This window comes from Phoca vitulina, unplaced genomic scaffold, assembly GCF_004348235.1.
Source record: "Phoca vitulina isolate PV1807 unplaced genomic scaffold, GSC_HSeal_1.0 scaffold13, whole genome shotgun sequence".
NCBI lineage: Eukaryota > Metazoa > Chordata > Mammalia > Carnivora > Phocidae > Phoca > Phoca vitulina.
In genome coordinates, this window is record NW_022589716.1 from 20,537,629 (window position 1) to 20,552,929 (window position 15,301).

Sequence of the window (15,301 nt, forward strand, 5' to 3'; positions counted from 1 at the left end):
AGGATACAAAATTAGTGGGGAATAGCAATAAGGATGTGACTTAGACTCAGTGTAGCTCTTGATGGCAGATGGTGCTGTCATTCCATTGCACCTTGGACTTGCTACTCCTTTTTGGCCTGGGAAGACAGTGTTCCCTGTGGGGATTCGTGCGTAGCAGTTTTCATTTTAAAAAAACAAAACAAAAACAATGAAAATTTAAATTTAAATTTACCAGGTTCCTTTAATTCAGTCTCTTCCTACACGCACGTGTGCACGGGTGTGTGTGTGTGTGTGTAAAATTTGGATCGGAGTGGGAAAGGCATACTTTGTTTTTTTTTAAATTCCCTTTTTGCATTTTGATGATAGCCTTGTATCTTTCATTTGGGACATAGGCCCAAAATGTGATTACGGAGAAGCTTGGGTAAGGACTGAGTATGTTGATGATTGAACTGCACTTGGTATATAACAAATTGGAACACTAAACTTGGAATGATAAGTCACCGAACTGTAGGATGCTTCGTTCCCTAACCAGTGAAGGATTAAACCAGAAGTAGCTGGAGACTGGTCGATTTTTGGTTTTGCCTCTTTTTTCTTCTCACATGTTGATACCTGAGGAATGCAGATTTTTCAAGGCATTGATAACTGCGAGAGAGAGAGAGAGAGAGAGAGAGAGAGAGAGAGAGAGAGGGAGAGGGAGAGAGGAGCGAATCTGGGGGAAATGCTGTGCATCACTCGGTGAGATCATGTTTGTTTCAGGCAGGGTGATGGCTTGCTGTACTCTGCCAGCATCCTTTGGGTAACACTGTGCTTCCTGAGGACGGCAGAGCGAGGTCCTTAGGACTGTTAGCAGCGTAGAAGTGTCAGCCAGCATGTCATTTGTGGCACGCCAGCCTGTAGTCAGAAACGGTGGCAGCAGAACTAGAGTTTGGTGGCTGTATTTTGCTCAAGGCAGCAGCAGCCTTTTCCCCAAAGGTACTTTCACTAAAAACATCTGTGCATGCCTGTTCGAGATCATGATGATAACCCTCAGCTCTGAGTCTGCACCTTGAACACAGTCGCAGAAGCATAGGAAGGGCCCCCATCGGGAAATGAACTGGTCATTTAGACCATTCACAGTCCCTTAAAACAAGCTGTCTTATGACAGTGATTATGAAGAAATGATGTTATACTCACAGCCAAGGTGATCTCCTGTGATAACCATTCAGTGCCTCCTCTTTTTCTCTTTCATTTCATCTCCTCTAACAAAGTACTTGACTTTTTAAAAAAGTCATTGTAACAGTGTTTGCAGAGAGCTACAAGTTAAGATGGCAGGGGAGGAGTACCCCCAGATACTCAGTTAAGTTTTTCATATTTCTCACACACTTGAAAGCAGAGTACAGAAAGAACAGTCCCTCCCCATGGGAGGAATTCCTGGCAAGAGGATTATTTGAAGTTGCCATATTTCTGCTCCCTTCTTAGCAACATTATTTACAATCCATTCACGCCTGTCCCTTCCCCCACTGGAGTCGGAGTCGTTCTCCCTTGTAATCTGCCCTTTGTGATCTGTTCTCTTTCATGCAGCTAGTGTGAATGGGGATGCTGCAAGTGCGCACCCTGCCCAGAGACGGGGAAATGCCAAGAGACCCGGCATACTTTAGTGGGGCTTTTATTTCCGTCATAAAGCACTGACTTGAAGAGCTTGATAATTTGATGATAGACCTTTGGTGAAAAGTTGTTTCAAGTGGCCCAAGTGCTGTAAATGACTCTCTTTTCTGCACTTTCCCCTTATGTTTTAATTTAAAAGCACCTCTGCATTAGGGGGAGGAGAAATGCATTTGGCAGAAGTCGCAGTTGGAGACTAATTTGTTAGGGCAGCCAGTGTTGAAATCATCCTTTTCAATTAAATCTCTCTAGTGGAAATGATGCTGAGTGCTTTGTGGTAAAGACTTTTTCTTCCTCCCTGTTTTTCAGTGCCGTTTGTAACCCACCTAAGCATGCTTTTCTGAGGCTGCCTCCCAGCTCCAGTTTTGGCTAATTGTCCTTTGAGGCACTGCCTGTCAGAGGTCAGCTCTGGATTCCCCAACCTGAGGTTTGAATATTCCAGGGATAGTCTTATGGATTGGCTGTTTTTTTAGCTGTGGACTACACTAGGCTCTCTCTGGAGTAGTCTAATCGAGTGTCTGGGGATCCTAAAGAAGTTGGATCAAAGAAAAAGCAGATTGAGAATTAAAGAGAATATGCGAGGACAGAAAGTGGGGTAAGACCGTGTTTGCGGGTCAGACACATGAGCGTGCCTTTAGACAAGAAGAAAACTTACAGGGAAAAGTTGACTGTGAAAGTAGTGAGAAGACATCATTAAATGCTTCATGTTCACATGCAGTGATTTCATGTCCACACTGAATTTAGATAGGATGCCATGTATTTTTTTTAATAGTTATTAGGAACAAAATAGATAACTACTGTGTCAAACACAAAGTCATGGTTTCACCGATAATGCTTAGGAGAATGCTAAATTACATATGCCTAGTCAGCTGCTGAATTTTGAAAAGTATAGTAAGAAGATCATAATCTAGATAATGTATAGAAATGACGCAAGATCTGGAATGGGATTCAGCTTTGAATGTCAAAAGTCTAGGGAAAACCCTGATGTGGAGCAAAGGAGATGTGCAAGGAAGATGCTCTGAGAGTTGAAAAATGTTTATGTAGTCTTGATTTATAGTTCCTTGATCTTGGATGTTTTTTAAAGGGTCATTCTTAGAAAGACAGCTGATGCCAATTGACACCTCCACGAATCGTGTTTGGCAACTTGAAAGTGAAGTATGATAGTTTGGGTTAATTGGGAGCTGGATAATAAGCACATTAGCGTTATTTTTCAACCTGGATGTTAAAATAAACAATTTAATAAGTTTTGTGAAGGGCCTGCTTAATGAATGATCCTAAGTTTCCAAACTGAGCCTTTTGTTACATGCAGTTATTACTTGCTATACCTGGCCAAACGATCCATACATGTGCATTTAACATTTTATAGCCATGTTACAACCTTGATTTTTTTTTTTTTAAGATTTTATTTATTTATTTGACAGAGAGAGAGAACACAAGTAGGCAGAGCATCAGGCAGAGAGAGAGGGAGAAGCAGGCTCCCCGCTGGGCAGGGAGCCCGATGCAGGGCTCGATCCCAGGACCCTGGGATCATGACCTGAGCCGAAGGCAGACGTTTAACCGACTGAACCACCCAGGCGCCCCTACAACCTTGATTATTAAAAAATCCTTGCTTTCAAAGGGAGCAGTTGTAGAGTATTAGTGGGATGGGGCTGTCAGAGACCCCATGAAATCATACATTCCTTGAAGTGTGTGGATTGGTATTTTTCATAAGGCCTTTCTGTACAGAGTACACACTCTTTGTGACCTTATCTGACCAAATCTATCCAAAAGTGTCAGTTTCATTTAGAGAAAAATTTGTGAGTTTTAGGAATCATTTCTTCAATAATTGGCCTAAAATTTCCACCTTTGGATCTATAAAGCTGAATTTGAGACTTGATCTTCACTTTATTCCATTCCATTCACCTGCAGTTCTTTCTGAGTGACTCATTTCTGTCAGAAAAATGAGCCAACTTTTTATTGATAAAATAGCTTGAATGAGCGTTCTTTTTGGTTGGTGTAAATTTACTCATTTTTAAATGAATTTTAAAAGTTGTTCCTCTGAGCTTTTAGGAGAAGAGCTTAGTCTCTTCCTGGACTGACATATGCACTAGATATGCAGCCTACACCTGTCCCCCACCGGAGAAGATAACTTAAAGTGGGTTAGGTTTATTAGTAAGTGATTTCTGCCTCCTTCGATAAGCAGCACACCTTTCTCACAGAAGTCTGTAACTGGCATTAGCTGAATTAACAGGGGCGTTTGTCTTGGTGCCTGCTGAGTTCCCAGTGCCTGGTCTATAATCGTCCCTGCACTGCGGGGTCTACAACTCTCCATCGTTTAATCCCCAATAGCCCTGCAGGGTAGGCATGACAGATGAAGAGGCTGCCAGGGTGGGTGGAATCAGGTTACTGTCCAGCGATACCCATCTGGTAAGTGGCAGAGCAAGGCTTTGAACCCATCTGTCTCTTGATTCCAAAGTTCTTGCCCTTTCAGAGAATCTACAAAAAAAGGATTCTTTATTTTTATTTGGATTCTATTCAGGCTGGTAGTTACTTAGACTGTGCCTGACAGCCCTGAGCCCCTGCTGGAAAGGCAACCATGACCTACCAGAGACCAGAGAGTGACAAGAAGCATGCATTGTATTGGTCCAGAGTCGGGGGGGGGGCCAGCCTAATCCTATAGAACAGGTATTTGCTGCCCCTCCTGATGGTTCTTAGTAAAACAGGCTCATCTGGGAACTTGGTAAAATGTTCTTTTTAGCCAGAAAGACCGCCCTGCCTGATAACTTTCTATCAAAATTTACTCTTCAAACCATCTCTGATGGCTTAAAACTCTCCTGAGCAAAAAAGAATAAAGCTACACTGGCTGACATGCATAGCTAATCTTTAGGATAGCAACTTGCAAAATGGAAAGATGAAATCCACAAGAACCTGGGTTTCCCTTAAACGGATTCTGGATCCTTATCCTGAGTTCACTAAAATTGTGTCTCGACCATGTGTGTTTAGCCTCTGCAGCCTTTTGTTCTGGCAGTTAGCCTCTTTTTGCTGAGCACCTGGGAAGATGGGTTTCTTACTGTTTTATGTCCCAACCCTCACTGTCACCCCTCTCTTCTGCCTGCCTTTGGACCACATATTATGGCTTGCTAATAACACCACATAAGAGCAGGTGGATTATAGTGTGGTCCAGCCTGGGTGCTAGAGTCAACCTGCCTGGGATTGTATCCCAACTATGCCTCTTAACTAGTTGGGTGATGTTGGGCAACTATCATGAGTCCTTTAAAGCCTTGGCTTCCTTATCTGGAAGTGGGGATCATAACAGTATCTGCTTTGTACAAAGATGGTCAGGACTGAATGAGATAACCTCTGTAAATTACACAGCATGGTGCCTGACACGTGGTTTCTGCCCAGTAAACAGTGGCTACTATTGTTGATGTTGCTGAAGGTGAGACTTCTAATCAGTCAGTTGTTTGAGTTATAAAACATTAATAAAAGAGCCCTGAGCAAAAATAAGTTTGTGAAGTGGTCCTAGTAGCTCTTAGGTGCTGTTGCCTGCTCTTACGTGATGACCACTGAGAATGGGACCAATTGACTCCTTGCTCATAAACAGTAATATGCCTTGCTGTAGTTTGGCATGTGTGAGACTGAGGCTAGCGCACCACAGGAAATGCCCCTGTTTTTTTAAAGTGTAATCAAGTAAACCATAGTTATTGTAGAAAAATAAAACAATATACAAAATTTTTCAAAAAATAGACACTAATCCCAGGGAAAACTGCTTAAAATTTGACATACATCCTTGTAGACTTTTTTTTTTTTTCCAGCATGAATGGTTTGAAGTTACAATTTGCTTTGACAGCCTTTTAGGTTTGTGTCCTAACTTTGACACTTGTGCATATAAATTATTTTTAGTTATTTTCAAAACAGTATTTATTTATGACTTAAAAATATCTAATGATTTGCTTTGAACTCCTATTTGGTTTGTACCTGGGTGTCAACACGTACATACATATATTTTTAAACCTCTGCATGAATCCCAGATTGCAAGCTCAGTATACTTGGTTGCTTTCCATTTTGGAAGACTTAAAGAGAGCTGTCCTCTACCTTACCCTTCCCAATATCCTACCATTGCCTTCAGTGGTAGCACACGTTCAAGCCACAGGGGGAAAAAGCCCAATGCATCTATCTCTTGTATGCTGGCACATGGTCTCTTTCTCTCTCCTTCCCCTCTCCCTCTTTACCTGTACCTCTTTCTCCACATCTGTCTGTCTGCCCTGTTTAGCCCAAACCCCCAATACCACTTCCGCCGCTCTCCCCCTGCCCCTGGCCTCCACTCACCCATGCCTGTCGGTTGGTCTGGGTCTCTGCTCTGTGTTTCCCTGTATCTATATTTGTCTATCTGTTGGTCTGCCTGATTATCTCTCCCTCTTGCTGGAGCCATTCAAAGTGCCTTCCTCATTCAGGGACAACAGAGTGTGCTTTCTCTGAGCTGGTGCCAGACCCTGGAGAGAGGAGTGCTTTGAAAACTCAGCTTGGACTCCTTACCAAACCACACTGCAGTTAAGCTTAGCATCTGGCCACCAGTTTGCCCACTTAATATAAGGTCCCTAACCCTACCCATAACTTGCCCATTTCTCTTTTGATCTAGGAACACTTTTTTTTTTTTTTTTTTAAGCTGGAAGCCCAGTTTAAAATCTTATGGAAAATAAAGGCCCACAGTGAAAGGATGAGGAGAGTCCAACTCAGCTGTAATTAAATTTGTTTTTTCCTCTTTGCTTTCTCGCAGAGGGTAAGCCAGATACCGCCCTTTCCAGAGAATATGTTACCAGACCATGAGGTGAAGGAACAGCTTAATTCAGCAGCATGACAAGGATTTGAGCTGGCACTTTTCAGCCAGAATCTGTTACACGCGTACTCACACACACATCACACGAGTCTGTTTCAAGTTTTAGTGAATGAAAGAAATTCACATGATAGATTGCCATTCTTAGTTTCTAAATAGCTTTTATTATTGAAGTAGAAAATACAATTTTTTTGAAATGTTATTGATATATCAGCTGACTTCTAATGTTAGGAAGCTTTGATGCTTGATTTTTCTAGTGCAAAATCCCATATCAAGAGTTAATAGACTAGAAAAGAAGTGTTAGCTGAAGAAAATGGCAGCAATGGACTATGATGGGAGCAGAGAATTAAAAGGACAAGCTTGAAGTTACAGTCAGTTCTGCTGTCACAGCACGCATTCCTAAGGAATTACTGTGTCGTGCAAAATTGTGTAATACAACCTACATGAGACTCACTGGGAAGATGGGATTATGGGCACAACACTCAAAACTTTATTAGTGATACAAAACAGATAGGAACCTAACAAAAATGGTAGCACAGTTTTACATGGATTAAATGGTAGTAGGTAAATAGAAGAAAACGACCTGACATTTGCTTCTGGAAGTAGGTGTTGGAAGGGCTGCGGCTTATGAGCCCTTGTGAAGTAGTGGACAGAGGTTATCTGAAATTGAGGGAAAGTTGTAGCACCGGTTGTGCATGGGTACGGCTCCTCACATCCATGGTGGCCTGGGGTGGATGGTGGGTGTTTGGGGGGAGGGGTGTGTTTTGTGTACGCCCACGTGGCTCGGTTTAGCCAGGTGTAATTTTCTGCATTGACATAGTGCTCTTTGCAGATGAAATCTTGCAAAAGCAAGTGCAATATTTCATTATGCTCAATTCGTTCCTTAGTGTATCAGTGACTTTAAAATAAATTTACTTTCTCAAAACAAGCATTACAACCAAAACTGTATTGAATTAGATTAAGAATTTTATTTACATCATTTGATTATCAAGAGAAAATGTATCACGTTTACTCTAAGACACTTGCTTGAGAATTCTGATCCCCAGAGAATAGTAAAAAGAGTATACTTTGTTAAAGTAAAGTTGTAGTTGGGGTTTTTCTCCCTCTTCCTAGCAGAAACATGGTATCCCTTTAGTACGCTTCTACCGGAAGTGTACAAGATTGCTGTGGATGAACTTGGAGGAATATTTTAATATTTATTTTAACATATGTCAGAAAATGTATATAACAAGCTTATCAAAACCTATTTTGTAGATACTGTTGTTTGGAGAAATAGCTCTCAATTGAGGGTGGTACTGTGCTTCACATTGGATGATGTAAAAATGGATTGGAAGGTAGTTTCAGGTTGCCCCTGGCAGAGGGACACTGCTGGTGATTAAGGGATAGGGGGCAAGACCTCTAATCATCCTGAAATCCTGTACAAGAATTGTTCTGTCTGAAACACCAGTGATGCCCCCCTGAGAGAGACCGGTTAATCTTGGCTGAGGAGGAGGATGGAACAGTAGAGTTGATCATTTAAATAAAAATGTTGAGTAAAAAAGAGCATTTTATGTGGCTTTGGTAAGAATGATGAAAATAGTTTGCAGTTGATGGAAGTCTGGAAAGCACTGGTTGAGAACAGGTAGTAGCAGTGAGCTTTACTTACTAGACCCCGATACAGAGAGCCATGGCCCAGGCGGTGTTCTCAGTGCTCTACAAATGTTAACTTACTCGGCCATGTCTAATGGTTCTGGAGCATTAGCCTAGTATGAGGAAGGCTCTCAACCTTGACTGCACTGGAATCACACAGGGGCGCTTATAAAAGTCTGGATGCCCAGACCACATCCCATACCAGTTAAATCAGAATCTCGGAGGCTGGGACTCGGTATTTTTTAAGCCCATTATGTTACGCCAGTGTGTGGCCAGGGTTGAAAACCATTGGTCTAGGGCCATTTGACAGTCACTCCTCCTCCTCACAAGAAAAGCTGTACCGATAGTTGCAAATGTTAATGGAAGGTCTGCTCTGTGCCATGCCTCAGAGGGGCAGAGATGACCCAGACAGGAAGCTTCACCATCCAAGGGAGGAGGCAGAACTGGAAACCGATTTTTACAGTTCTGGCTGACAAGTGCTGGTGCTTGGAAGGATCTTCAAACAGTGTTTGGGGATCACAGAGGAGAGAGAAACTAAATTAGAAGGGGGGGGGACGACGACCTCTCGGGTGCCAAATTTGGAAAATTATTAAACTTAAGTTATTTTAATTTTCCCTCCCATACACACAACTTTCATTAGAGGGAAAAAAAAAATCAACAGGCACTTAAAAATCACTATCAGTTTAGCCATCCTAACTTGGTTGTGGCCCTTGTGTGGTCCAGTTGGACATTGGAATTTTGTCTGTAAAATAGGTTCTTAAGTACTGCATAAAGCGTCATTGAACTAATGGCCTCCTGGGAATAAGTCATCTCAGCTTCCCAGAGAGCCTCAGGACTGGTATAAATGACCTTTAGAAATAAACCATTTGTGTGATGCTTATAATCATTGATTCTAGTTTGCTTAATTTTTAAAATATTCATATAGCTTCTGTATTGTGATAAGTAAATATTGGATCCCATGTATTTTAAAACGTAGAGTTAAGCCATGTGTCATTTTAAATTGCAAGTTTAACTGAGGACACTCACTAAGCTACCATCATAAGGTACTTAAGTAGATAAAGTTACTAAATAATTTACTTGTTTCAGATAGTAGCATTCTTCAGCAGCTCTCAATTTATTTAGTATGGATTGCCTTATGCCGAGAAAACCTGATTCTCCAGTGGGTAGACTTATTTTCAGTTAAACCCTGTGTAGTCTGTATTTAACCATGAATTACTTCCTGGTTTAAAAAACAGGCGTAGCTATTTGTGGTATTTTTGTCTTGCGCCTTTGGCATCTTAGTGGTGTGAACCAGAGCTATGCCATCTGTAGTTGAGTGAGATTATTAAAAAAAAAAAAGGAAGGGAGGGAAGTGATTCACTGGAAAATTGCAGAACAGATTCTTAAAGAATGATAAGATAACCCTAGAAACATTCTTATTTGGTGTCATATGCTGGTGGGTAGTGACAAAAAAAAAAAAAAGGTACAACTTGTTTCTTAACATTTTGCAGTTCTGAAAATTGGAAAGATACTATGCTAGCAAGGAAGAAAGAAATCCATGCAGTGTCAATTAGTACAACTCTGCAGATGAATGAATAATTTGCCTCTCCAACTGCAAGTTGGAGTGAGGTTCATTTCTAGCCTGCAAAACCAAATATTCTCAGGTTTAGAATGGCTGTTTAATTTCCTAATGGCTATCTATGTATGATAAACCGCTTTATGCTGAGATGTTTCCGAAGCAGAAGGACCAGTTCCTAGAATCCTAAATAAGTCTGTGGGGCCTAGATAAGCCATTTCTGAAAGCTGCTGAGTTAAATATATTTTCACTTAGTGACGCATATTTGAACCTAAATGTGTTGATTTCAGGGGACTCTTCCAGGATTCCATTGGACACTTGCCTGAAACCGTGTCTTTTTTTTTTTTCTTCCTGTTTTCCTTTTCAGAAAGAAGACATAGCTCGTCCAGCAAGCCTTCTTCGGCCGTTCCTCCCACTTCAGTATTTTCCTTCTTCCCTTCTCTGTCCAAAAGCAAAGGAGGCAGCGGGAGCGGAAGCAGCCGCTCTTCCGGTGGAGGTGTCCTAAGCGCATCCTCATTAAGTTCCAAGTTGCTGAAATCACCCAAAGAGAAATTCCAGCTCAGGGGGAACACCAGGCCAATGCATCCCATTCAGCAAAGTAGAGTCCCCCATGGTAGAATGTGAGTATGGCCATCCAAGAGCGTTCTCAAAGCTTCCCAGCTGCAAGTGGAGCTGTGTACCCCAGTGGCATCTGAGAGTGCTGTGGATAATGGGGGAGAGAGGCTGCTGGTGGTGGGGGGGAAGCAAATAGATGTTGCTTCTTTTTGTCTCCCTATCCTATTTGGGGAGGCTTTACAGAATAGTAATAGTAAGGTTAATAATACTGATACTTTATTGTGGGCCAGCTATGGAAACTTGGCTCTCTTTGTGTCCTGTCATTTGATTATCACAACAATCCTATGAAGCAGGTCTTGTTGTTATCCCCATTTTGCAGATAAGGAGAAGGAAACATAATAAGGTCGAGGAGCGTTAGCCACGGAGCACTCCCGTCAGACAGGCCTGGGTTCACACGCCCCTTCTGTCACTTCCTAACTGCAGGGCTTTGAGCGAGGCACCGTTTCTCTCTCAGTGTGAGAATAACAGCCACAGTGCAGAGTTCCTGGGAGGAGTAGAATTAACATGGTAGCGTCAAGCACCTGGCCTAGTGTCTGGCCCACAGGAGACAGTAAATGAATGGACACTGGTGCTTCTGCTGCTGCCGTTGATAACAGTGGGAATAAAAAGGTGAGGTGATTCCTAGATGCTGTGCCAGGATTTTCTGGAACTTGCAGAGCAATAGGGAAACAATGCTTCCTCCCCCACAGTCTTGGGTTCCCATCACAGTAGTGACAGGGGAAGACTGGAAGAAGTTCCCACTACCAGGCAAGGCTTTGGCACGTTTGTACAGTGGGTCTGGAGGCTGCCAGGCTCCTTGTGGTCATGTGAGGGAGCAGCCCAAGCGCTCCGCAGAAACCTATCATGGCAGCCCTCGGCCCTGGTGGTGGGTGGCTTTTCCCTGGCCTGCCTCCCTTTTGGAGGGTATGCCCCACATCTCCGTCCCAAGGTCTGATAACCTGGTTAATCTCAGGGCAGCGTCTCACACCTGCTACTGCTCGAGGACCTTGCCAGCTGGGAGAGGCCATGGCTTCTTGCAGCGCCTCTGCTGCTGTCGGGCTCTTCCAGTACAGCTGTTCGGTGCTGTTTGTCCTGGTTGCTGAGCCCCCAGCCTCTGCTCATCTGTCAGGAGTACAAGTACGGCAAGCTTGGCTTCCGTTCCTGGACCTGTCTGAAAGCCAAAGAAAATGCCAGTGCTGTGCATAAGTCACTTGCCAGCTTAGCAGCTGCTGGAGCACTGACTTCACTGAACAAAGTTTACAAAACCTCATCAATCCACAATCTTCTTTATTTGGACAGAGCTGGGCTTTAGAGGCGGACCAGGCCGACTGTTAGCTTTGTACCAACATTTGCTACCCGAATGATAACGTGAGATTCCCAGAAAACGCAGTTCTTTATTAGTGGCCCAGGTGTTCGGGGCTCCCCAGCTGTGTGCCAGACACTGGACTTCCGCGCTCTTATTATAGAAACTCAGAGACTGGAGAATTAGCACCTCAGTGACACATCACACAACTAATTAAACATCCGTCTCCTTCATTGGCGGGGGCAAAAAGCCTCTTCTTGGAGATACGGTTAGGCTCGTTTGAATTCTTGTATGTCCACAGAGACGTTTCTTGGACATATTCTCTAATTCTAATTATTCTTTCCTCTGTTCACTCACTTTACTTAATTTTGACGAATGCTTTCTTAAAAATGATAGTTCTCAAAAGATATTCTCTAAAGGTTTTGCAGGTAGTCTTTGGTCCCTTTAGACCTTTTTATGTTCTGCTTCTTGCAGGAATTGAGTTGGGTATCAGGTGTAGGTCTCCCATAGCCTCATGTGTAAGATTATCCTGGATGGTGAAAGACCAGGTAAATCCGACGGTCCACTGGAGCTTTTTGCTTCACCAGGAGGGCTTAGAGACTGAATCATCATGAATCTTCCTGAGTTTTCTGGGTAGTCCCAACACATTTTCATAAGTTTCCTTTGGGGCCCTAGCTCTGTGCAGTGCATGGGTAGATGGAGGCTCTGCCCTCTGCCCTCTAGTTCCCCACTTCCTTGGGGCTATGGGGCCCTCAGGAGCTGATGTTCTGCTCCCCCTCTGACAGCATGACGCCCTCTGTCAAAGTGGAAAAGATTCATCCGAAGATGGATGGCACACTACTGAAATCTGCGGTGGGGCCCACCTGTCCTGCTACTGTGAGTTCCTCAGTCAAGCCTGGCCTTAACTGCTCCTCAATACCAAAGCCAACCTTGCCTTCACCTGGACAGATTCTGAATGGCAAAGGGCTTCCTGCACCATCCACTCTGGAAAAGAAGTCTGAAGATAATTCCAATAACAGGAAATTTTTAAATAAGAGATTATCAGGTAACTTCACATTTTTTGTCTTAATGTTCTCTGTATATTAATTGGGCATTCATGAGGGAGCAGATGGGCTGCTGTCTGTCAGTCCTCTCTTTAAGACTGGTCAGCTTCGGGCGCCTGGGTGGCTCAGTCATTAAGCGTCTGCCTTCAGCTCAGATCATGATCCCAGAATCCTGGGATCGAGCCCCATGTCATGCTCCCTGCTCAGCGGGAAGCCTGCTTCTCCCTCTCCCACTCCCCCTGCTTGTGTTCCCTCTCTCACTCTCTTTCTGTCAAATAAATAAATAAAATATTTTTTAAAAAAAAAAAAAAGGACTGGTCAGCTTCAGCTTTAGGAGGAAGTTCCTTAAGTACAATGTCTGTCCTCTTCACTCTTGCTTTTAAAAGTATATGGGTCTCCAAAAAAAAAAAAAAAGTACATGGGTCTGTAGGTGCTGTAAAACTAGGTTTCTCGGGGTGTCTTTGTGAATGGAGTGGTGTGGTAGTGCTGACTTGCACACTCTCTTTCCTGTCAAGTGATGGCGATAGTCCCCCGCTCTCTTTGTGGTGTCCGCTGCTTTGCAGGGCTCACGTGTTGTAGAGTTTATACTTATTGATGATGTCGTAGATTTTATTCAAGTTATAATTTGTCTGTTTTGAGATTGCTCCTTTTGTTTTCAAAATGAAGGAATGTTTGGTGAACCCGTGGTAATGTCTGTGTGCTTTTGACAGAAAGAGAGTTTGACCCTGACATCCACTGTGGGGTCATCGACCTCGACACCAAGAAGCCCTGCACCCGGTCTTTGACATGCAAGGTAGGTGGCCTCCTGGACGGGACTGGAAACTCTCCGGTAAGCACAAGGAGCTGGGGTCCGTGGCATGGCCCCTCAAGTCACTTGAACCTGGAGGGGATCTGATCTGTGCATTGTTCTGAGGGGATTGTAAACGAGGGGATGGCTGGGCTTGAGTGAAGAATGCCTGCAGTTCAGAAAATGTGATATCTTCTGTGATAAGCTGCAATCGTAAGAGGCATTTTGCCCCCAGTGAGCTTCCAGTGTCATACCCAGGGGAATAGTGTTCTTTCCTAATCAGTCTGTTATTTTCAAAGACTGTTAGTATTTCTGCAGAGAAATTTAATGTGAGAGGCTACCCTTTACTGTGGTTTAAATTGTATGGACTTAAAACAAGTCCAGAAATTTCCTTTGCCTATGTGTGAATATTCTTTAAAATGCTTGTGTAGTATGTGGTTCTTAAATTTTAAAGAGCCACTTTAAAATCCTCTGATTTTGAGATAGACTCATTTTTCCAGTTCTAAGAAAATACTAGATAATATACAATCTTACTAAGTGAAGAAAATATTATAATCCTCCTTTCTGTCCTGAGTTTTCCCTTGAAATGCCGGTATGCTAACAAGAAGGTGGTGTATTTGCTGTACAGTTGGAGTTCCTGTGGAGTGGCTTCAGTGGCCCCTGCATAAATGAGCAAAGGTGCTTATGTGCCTTTCTCCAGAGAATGTCCCCAGCTACCCTTCAGAAGGGTTCAAAAACTATTGAGAATCATTGCTTTAAAGTAATTTTGTAAAAACACTTGTTTGGAGAAGGGGGTGAGAATTACAAAAATGAGTGTTCTAAAAATTTAATAAAATTTTTGGTGTATTATTTTAAATTTTGCCAAAGATTATGTTTGAATAAAGGACTTCAGGCCCTACTCCACCCCCTAACAGTGGAGGAATGTTAAAATCTTCAGAAAGTGGAAATGTTGTTTCTAAGTGGTTCTTATTTCAGTTTAAATTTCTAATTTAATTTTAGCATGTAGATTTTATCCTACAACAGTGGTTTTGCAGCTTTTAAGGAAAGGCGTTGGCCAAGAGCTCCTTTAAATATCTAACTTAAAAATAAATCACAGATCATTTTCCCCAAGGAAAAATACCTGTATACACATATATATTCTGAATTTTGCATTCTGTCTCAGGGGTTCGCACATATCTTCACCCCAAGCCCCTGACCCTTGAATTCCCTAGGCTAAAATCTCCTTTCTCCGGCCAAACTGCTTTTATTTTATATAACATTAGTTGAACACAGAGCACCGTGTGTTGTTGGAAGGTAGCCCTTCGAGCTCTGGAGAACCGTGGCCCGCTGCAGCTGCCCCGTTGGGAGTTTGTAAGCGCAAGCCTCGGCCGGGTACCATGGCCTGGTCCCACTCAGCCTGCCGCCTGCTCTCGGCTCTCTTGCTGCCTCCCTGGCTCTCGGGACCCTGGATCTCTCAGTATTAGGGTGCCTGTGGTCGATGAAGAATGCTTGCTTTATCCAAAAGGCTTGCCTTTAATCATCTCCGGGGCATGCCAGTGGACCAAAAGCTTTATCAATTCGTAATGTGCAGGATTGACCAGCCTTCTCTCTGAGCCTTTATTGACGGTGAACAGACCTCATACGGGTCCTGCATTGTCGTCCCGTGTTCCTTTTCAAGTCGTGTGTACTCTCCGTGTGTTCTGTGAAGGGTGTCGTCTGCGTAGCACGGTGCGGGGCCTGCCTTCATGTTAGTTTGCATCTGTAGCCCTGGCGTGTCCCAGGTCAGCAGAGAGGTGGCAGGCCTGTCCTTTCACAGGTGGCCCTTCCTCTCCTCCTGCGTTCTGTTTGCCGCTGCTTCTCCCGCTCCCTGCCTCCATTTTGGCCTGCATCTCTTAAGCTGTGGAGGGCTGCCCGTGCTTGAGAGCCTCCTCGCTGAACATCTCCCACCTTCCCGCCCAGGTCTGTCCTGCCTCAGACC

At 43.5% G+C, this 15,301-nt stretch overlaps 1 protein-coding gene across 4 annotated transcripts in view; it reads left to right on the plus strand.

Annotated features, from left to right (window-relative positions):
- ATXN7 (ataxin 7) overlaps positions 1-15,301 on the plus strand; it is a 136,256-nt gene that overhangs the window by 105,570 nt on the left and 15,385 nt on the right. For all 4 annotated transcript variants that reach the window (XM_032411687.1, XM_032411688.1, XM_032411689.1 and 1 more), the window contains 3 exons: positions 9,985-10,237; positions 12,300-12,559; positions 13,268-13,350. In XM_032411687.1, coding sequence (XP_032267578.1) covers positions 9,985-10,237; positions 12,300-12,559; positions 13,268-13,350 — 596 coding nt within the window. The remainder of the gene's footprint in view (positions 1-9,984; positions 10,238-12,299; positions 12,560-13,267; positions 13,351-15,301) is intronic.